This window comes from Gossypium hirsutum, chromosome A05, assembly GCF_007990345.1.
Source record: "Gossypium hirsutum isolate 1008001.06 chromosome A05, Gossypium_hirsutum_v2.1, whole genome shotgun sequence".
NCBI lineage: Eukaryota > Viridiplantae > Streptophyta > Magnoliopsida > Malvales > Malvaceae > Gossypium > Gossypium hirsutum.
In genome coordinates this window covers 21244168-21251815 of record NC_053428.1, presented here as the reverse complement: position 1 = coordinate 21251815, position 7648 = coordinate 21244168, and the positions used below count along the sequence as shown (strand labels likewise).

The 7648-nt window shown below is 35.8% G+C and overlaps 2 protein-coding genes across 3 annotated transcripts; both read left to right on the top strand.

Moving 5' to 3' along the window:
* Positions 1-618: 618 nt before the first annotated feature.
* LOC107960685 (uncharacterized) lies at positions 619-1104 on the top strand. The gene has a single exon (XM_016896985.1). The coding sequence runs from the start codon at positions 619-621 to the stop codon at positions 1102-1104; it is 486 nt and encodes a 161-aa protein (XP_016752474.1).
* Positions 1105-3062: 1958 nt separating this feature from the next.
* LOC107957898 (peptidyl-prolyl cis-trans isomerase FKBP62) lies at positions 3063-7409 on the top strand. Of its 2 annotated transcripts, XM_016893519.2 has the most exons (13): positions 3063-3502; positions 3610-3696; positions 3782-4039; positions 4150-4230; positions 4327-4407; positions 4514-4708; positions 5108-5197; positions 5284-5459; positions 5734-5856; positions 5952-6098; positions 6534-6661; positions 6741-6861; positions 7023-7409. In XM_016893519.2, exons 1-13 carry the CDS (start codon positions 3298-3300, stop codon positions 7140-7142), a joined length of 1812 nt encoding a protein of 603 aa, XP_016749008.2. In that variant the 5' UTR covers positions 3063-3297; the 3' UTR covers positions 7143-7409. The 2 variants fall into 2 exon arrangements, with proteins under 2 accessions (XP_016749008.2, XP_040969848.1); XM_041113914.1 differs by lacking the exons at positions 3063-3502; positions 3610-3696 and having other exon boundaries at positions 4038-4056.
* The last annotated feature ends 239 nt before the right edge of the window (positions 7410-7648 follow it).

The window sequence follows — 7648 nt, the reverse complement described above, 5'->3', positions numbered from 1 at the left end:
ACTTTTTTAAAATATAACCATTAAGTGATGTAATAAACAGATACGTGACCTCAAATAAAATATAATCGGCCTTATCTTTCTTATAGACCATTTTCTAAAACTTTCAAAAAATAAAATACTCATTTCCTTTTCTTCGTTAAAATTAGTGCGATTTTTAATTTTAACAGTATACCATCTCAGACAACTTTGGGATTTGGTACTACTTCTCTCAATTGTAAATTGAATATATAAAATAACTCTAGACCGTGTGGACCTAATTTGATTTTGTTGGTACCATAGCAGATAATCGAGAGCAGCGGCAGTCAACTTGAAGCATGATCTTCTACGGCTGCTGGTTTTATAATGTTGTTATCAAAGGGGGTTTTGTCCAATTCTGCGTGCCTTTGAAAGATAAAAATTCCAAATCCAGCAACATGTGTTCTTCCCTTTGATAGCTGCTACTCAACCACCTTATAAAGGTTCACTACTAGTTTCCTCAATAAACCCCACCTCTTCAACCTAATTCTTATCCTCGAATTTCTTTATTCAAGCTTCTTGTTTTTTAGATCAAAACCCCCATTTTTCTTTTCACTTTTCATCCGTTAAGTTTCCAGATATTCTACCTGAAAAAATTGCAGAATGAGGAGCAAAAGACATAGCCATAACAAGTTCATGCGGTTCATTACGGTTCCTTTTAAAGCGTTAGTCAAGGCCAGGGATCTATATGTTAGAAGCTTGACAAGTTGTGCTTCAAAAGTGAGCTACGGGCATGGTTCGGGCGGGTGCTCAGCGCAATACTCAGGGTTGCCGAGGAGCTTTAGTAGTGCAATGTCGGCAACGTGTAATGACAATGAAGATCTTAGAGAGCTCATTAGGGCTGCATCCGCGACGAGCTTGGGTCATAGGAAGGAAATGGAGATGCTCTTGAAACAGCAGTTGAGGGTGCAGATGGGATCGAAAGCCTTGCCCAAGAGTTGCAGTACTGTGATGGGAAGAATTGATGAAGAAAAGCCTTGTGAATTTGAAGAAAATGATGCTTCTGCTGCTGCTGTTGTGAATAAAAACAAGTATCCGAGGAGCAGAAGCTATGCTGTCACTAAAACAACTTCTTTTGATTCCTATTGATCATGTAAAGGGGACGTAAAAAAGAACCCTCCATTTAGTTTCTTTTTGTTGTTGTGAGATGTTTTCTAGAAGGTTGTTTCCAGATATTATAGAAATTGGGAAAACTATTCCCAAAGAAGAATCCAAGACTAGTGTAATTTAACCTCAGTTGTTGAAAGTCTACAACAGCAATGATAGCCAAAAAAGATAATAAATCAATTTCAAGGCATTGCAGGAAATAAATTTACAGTTCCTGGCTCTATGCATTGCGGCCGTGAATTACATCTCTTAGTGGGAAATTTCTTTCATGAGTCTCCACATAATTGCAATGGGGAAGAAGCACAGAATTGTGTCTAGTTTTAGAAATGGAGACTATGGGATCTGAAAGGCCTAACGGTAATAAGCCTGCACTAAACCCATTGCATTTGCGTTGCCAAAGATGGCCTTGGCCCTTAGCACATAGAAAATCGTCAAGGCATATGTAGAAACTAGAAACATAGAATAAAGACATTTCCATTTCTCTTCTACTCTACATGAGGCATTAGCAGGAAATGGGTACTCAAGGTTATTTGAAATACTTCGATGCGATTATGCATATAATTTTTTTATTTAATTATATAACAAAGTTTAGACAATGATAATTATTTATAAAATTACACATTAAAACAAACCTTATAAATAAATTAGGTATTTAACAATCTATTAATTTGAAAATTAAATGAAGAATGAATCAGAAAGAAAACATTTTTCCTGAGAGATTTGTAATTTTATATGCCTCATTTCTTCATTCATTTTTCTGTGTGGAAGCCGAGCGCTTCTTGCTCTTTTGTTTTCTTTATTCTTTGATACTAATTTTTATGTTTGAGGTTTTATTTCTGCATTTTCTGATCAATCATTTTTCAAGATTTTTTTTTCTATTAACCTTTAGTTGGGTTGAAGAAACCAGAGACCATTTTAGGCATTGATTGTGATGGTGATGAGTATGGGATTGGGGTGCAAATATGATGTTTTGGAAATGAGGCTACTTTCTTGTTTATTTGTAGCTTTATGTGTTTTAATAGCTCTTATTTATTTGTTTGATTGTTTTTGTGCTTTTACAGTGTAAAGAGTTGAGGTATCTGTTGATCTTTCTCATTTTAAGAACAAATCATATCATTAGGCGAGTTATAGTAATTAAGATACATTGATGAAGGCTTTATTAAGTGCAACCTCTGCTTTTATCTTTTTTGTTTGCTTCTTGTCCGACTTGTATTTTTGTATTTTACTTGCTTCTAACTTGTTGGATCTCTATTGTATCTCACTTTAATAATGTGAACCAATGAATTTTTGGCTAAAATTCACCTAACGAAAGCATTGTTCAACATAATAAATTAAGGCATATTGTTAAATTTAGTCCTTAACGTTTATATTTTTTATCAATTTTACCTATAATTTTTTTGAGCTAAATTTTACCCTTAATCTTTCAAAAAAGAATCAAATTACCCTTTTTTATGGAAATAATGAATAAAACACAAATCTTTTACATTATTGGCGTGGCAACTTGCATAGCAATCCATGTACACATTGTGCTAACATAATACCAATAGTCTTATATGTCACGTCAATAAATAATTTAAAAATTATAAAGATTAAAATTAAAATTAAAAAAATATAAAAATTTCAAACAATATTAGCATGGAGTACATGTGTATTGTCATGTTAAAAAAATTAATATTTTAGTTAGTATTCTCGTTGAAAAAACATCATTCGACTCTTTTTCAAAAAGTTGATGGTCAAATTTGACTCTTTTTGAAAGATTAAGGGCCAAATTGATAAAATATGTAAAAGTTAAGGGTTAAATTGGACATTAGGCCATAAGCAAATTCCAAAATTCCACCACTGTTTAGTTTGGGCCTTTCCAATTGAATGGCCTATTCTGTTTGAAACTGGGCTAGATAGAAACAGCATTTATCAACTGGTAAAATGATAAGTCTAGAAACTTGAAAGCAAATTGATAAAGCACCCCCTATAACCTCAACAAAAATAGCAAATCATGCACTCACAGGCGACACACAGAAACATAAAACACTTGCCAACACATCGTTTAACTTCAGCCATCTTCACATAATCAGTATTTTGTCTGATCATCCATTATTCTCCTAATTTCACTTCACAAATAACTCATCTACTCATTACATTACCGTCGCCCAAAATCTTCGTGGTCTACCCACTTCGATGGAAGTAGAGAAAGGGAAAGGAACCGACGTTTCAGACGTACAGGGCGAAGATGACCTCGACGAGGAACCTGGGGAGGAAATTGAATCAGCTCCGCCTCTTAAGGTTGGTGAGGAGAGAGAGTTGGGTAATTCCGGTATCAAGAAAAAACTCCTCAACAATGGTATCCATTGGGAAACGCCCGAGTTCGGCGACGAAGTCACGGGTGATTTCCATTATATTTATTTCAAGACTTCAATTTCTTTTAAAAAAAATATCCTTGTTTTGGGTTTATTTTTAGTTTTTGAGTAAACAGTGATCGAAACTATGCAGTTCATTTCGTGGGTACTTTGCTTAACGGGATAAAGTTTTGTTCCACAAGGGATAATGGTGAACCGATAACTTTTGAGCTTGGTGAAGGTGAGTTTTTGGAGGTTTAATCTTGATGGTGCTGCCTGATCAACTGTTTTATTCAGCTTAATTTATGTTTTAATGGGTTTGATAGGTAAAGTGGCTAAGGGTTTGGATAATGGGATTACAACTATGAAGAAGGGGGAACGTGTATTGTTCACATTGCCTCCGGATTTCGGTTATGGAGCTGAAGGGCGTGATGGTGTCCCACCTGATTCAATTGTACAATTTGAGGTTGAACTTCTTTCGTGGATCACTGTTGTGGACATATGCAAAGATGGTGGTATCATTAAGAAGATTATGGAGAAGGGAGAGAGGAATGAACGGCCTAGTGATTTAGATGAAGTTCTTGGTACTCTGAATTCTTAAGTACTGCAAAATTTTTCATCATTTGCTTTGTTTTTAAATTGATTAATAGGAGGTTTATAGTGATTGCTTTCATTTTAAATCCTCTTTATGCAGTCAAGTATCAAGTGACGCTTGCCGGTGGGACTATCGTAGCAAAAACCCCTGAAGAAGGATATGAGTTTTATGTGAAAGATGGTAACTTTGATTGAATGTTGAAATTTTATGGTAGTTGGGAAGAGATATTAAACTTTTTATAAACAGAAGTTCTCAACATGTTTTCTTTTTTTGCAGGTCATCTTTTTCCAGCATTGACAAAAGCAATTATAACAATGAAAAGGGGAGAGAAGGTCAAGCTAATTGTTCAACCTAAGTGTATGTTGTCATATGATAATTGGATTACTGCAATTCAAATCTTGATTGACTTTTATTCCAAGAGACCAATATTGCAAGTTTTACAGTCTATTGAGTTCAATGCCAGATGCTTTTGGAGATAAGGGGAAGGAGGCTACTGATGGGTTCCCAAGTATCCCACCAAATTCAGTTTTGAACGTTGAACTGGAATTGGTCTCTTTCAAGCCTGTTATTGATGTTACAGGAGATTCTAAGGTATTCAAAAAAATTCTGAAAGAGGGAGAAGGTGCTCTTGTAGCAAATGAAGGTGCTGCAGTAACTAGTGAGTATATTCACCCATTATGATATCTTATCTGTGTTCTTCCAAATCAAACTAGATTCAGAGGTAGTGGATACTGCTCCACTTTCCATTTAGGTTTGGAATGGGATTAGTACTGGATTATATCTTAAAGGTGTAAGATATGTCAACAGTAAATTTGCTTAAAAAATTATGGTATTTAAGGTTTAGGTGTATGTTTATGCTTGCTCTTTTAGCAATAAAGAAACTGGACATGAAAAATTTGTTTCCAACTTGTTTGGGAAATGTTGGGGATTATGGATTGTTTCATTGAGGTGACTCGACCAATATATTATATGATGATCCCATGGCCTTGCATAATTCCTATGCTCTAAATATCTTTACCAGTGCTTCTTCTATAAACGCTTTACTCCTTATTTGCAGTTAGCTATATTGCTTGGTTAGAAGATGGTACTGTATTTGAGAGAAAAGGAGTTGATGGAGGGCAGCCATTGGAATTTATAACAGATGAAGGTTGGTGTACCTTATATTGCAATTTTGCTAGATGATCTGTAAAAAACTTTGGACCATATCTAACTATTTACCGATTTGACAAATAGAACAAGTGATTCCGGGTTTGGACCGAGCAGCAGCAACGATGAAGAAGGGGGAACAAGCATTGTTGACAATTTGTCCTGAGTATGGTTTTGGTAGTGTTGTAGCAGAGCGTGATCTTGCTGTAGTCCCACCTTCTTCAAACCTAGTCTATGAAGTTGAAATGTTGGATTTTGTTAAGGTGACAACTGTAGCCCTATAGACTTGTTAAACATGACAGCTCCTTTAGTCCCTTACTAATTTGTAGTAGGTATTTCCTTAGGCATTGATCTCTAGTTCTGGTATGTTGGGTCCAAATTCTCTTCTAAATCTTTATCTACCATCCTGGTCTATTTGGGATTCTTTCCTCATCCCCCATCCCCCCCCCCCTCTTCTTTTCCAGTCAGTCTGTTCCTGAGGTTAGATGGTCATGTTATTATTTGCTGTGTTTTATATCTGCTTAATGAATTTAATAGGAAAAAGCCCCGTGGGAACTGAATAATCAAGAGAAAATTGAGGCTGCTGGGAAAAAGAAAGAAGAAGGGAATATTCTCTTTAAAGATGGGAACTATCAACGAGCAGGAAAAAAGTATGATAAGGTAATCACAAAGCATTGATTTTGTCTGATTAAAATACAAAGCCTAGATTGTATATTTGAAATAATTAATTTCTGCTATCTGTTTTGTACCATTAGGCTGTGGATTATGTCAGTGAAGATGGACTCTTTCAGGATGATGAGCAAAAGCAAATAAAAGCATTGAGGATTTCTTGCTGGTTGAATGGTGCAGCATGTAGCCTCAAACTAAGTGATTTCTGGGGGGCGATCCAGTTATGTTCCAAGGTGAGTTGCCAAGCTACCAACACAAATCTGTATGATTGAAATGGTAGATGATTCCCCCAGTTAGTATGGTAATAATGATGTCTTGGAAATTGGCCATTAGTGCATGAAAGGATGAACTTGCAAAATTAAACCTCTTTTATGTTCAACCTCTGTTTCCATTGAAATTGGGAATTTACTTTTGTTTCACTATTATATATTCACTTTTGTGCCTTTTATTGTTTGGCATACGTAATAGTGAAAGAGCTCTCAATGAGGGCATATCTCATGTCATCACTAGCTTCTTGAAGGTATATGCATTAGTTTCAAAATTTAAAGACAAAGGCTGGCATTTTTAAGTACTATATCTAGCACTGAAGATCACATATAAATTTTGCTCTGGTTGATTAGCTGGAAAACATGCGTCTTACTTCATTCTAAAGCTTGATCTTTCTCTAGGTACTAGATTTCGAGTCCTACAATGTGAAAGCTCTATATAGGCGGGCACAAGCCTATATGAAAACTTCAGATCTAATATCAGCTGAAATGGACATCAAGAAAGCTCTTGAGGCTGACCCCCAAAACAGGTAAAGACGGAACTTATTCAATCTGCAAGTTCTTTGTAATGGCCAAGTTGTCAATAATCATGTTCCTTACATTTGCAAGGGAGGTGAAGCTACTTCAGAAGACCCTGAGACAACTCCAAGTTGAAAGCAACAAGAGGGATGCTAAACTCTTTACAAACATGTTTGCACAAATGTCGAAGGGATCATCAATGCCCGTTAAGGTGAGTGGTGTTCCAACAATGTTTTATATGTGGTGAATGTACAACAATTCATATTGAAGGAAAACTCTTCTGTATCAACTCCATAACTTGTATAGGTGACGAGCTACATGTTGTTTTGTTAATGATGATTGAGATGAATCTATTTGAATATTTTATGGCAGAAATTGAAGGTTGAGATAGCAGAGCCTGAGAAGAGTGAAGAGGCCGCAGCAACTGAAAGGGAATGCGTGGCTGAACCTTCAACACCTTCTGAAGATAGAATGGCAGTTGATCAGAGTTGAGAAATTCCATTTGTCACTTGTTATCCATCTAACAAAAGGTTAAAAAGGTCTAATGTTCAAAAACCAGCACTTCTCCCTCAGCCTTGCTCGCCTGTAAGTTTTAGCAGGAAAGAGAGGAGAAAATTAGTATAACCGAACCCAGTGTTAAAATGTTAATTCCTATAAACTGAAAGAAGGGATGAAAGAAATGATGATCCCGATATGAAGAGGCGATTAAGATGTTCTAATATTTCATATTTATTCATAAACATTGAACCTTAACCAAAATCTTGCACATTGTATGTGTTTCTGTTGTTTGTAGTTGAACACAGGTGGGTTGATTGTTCTTCATTAACAGAGCACTCCTCTGTCTGCCTCACTCGTTTCACTATGTTGATTTGGAATGTAGGACTCTTGGATTTTGACCATTAAACCGTATGTATGGTTACTCCATGAACATAAAATCAGTTCCTACCGACAATTTTTAGAGCAGATGAGACGTCTAAACTTTTATCAGTTGTGATTTA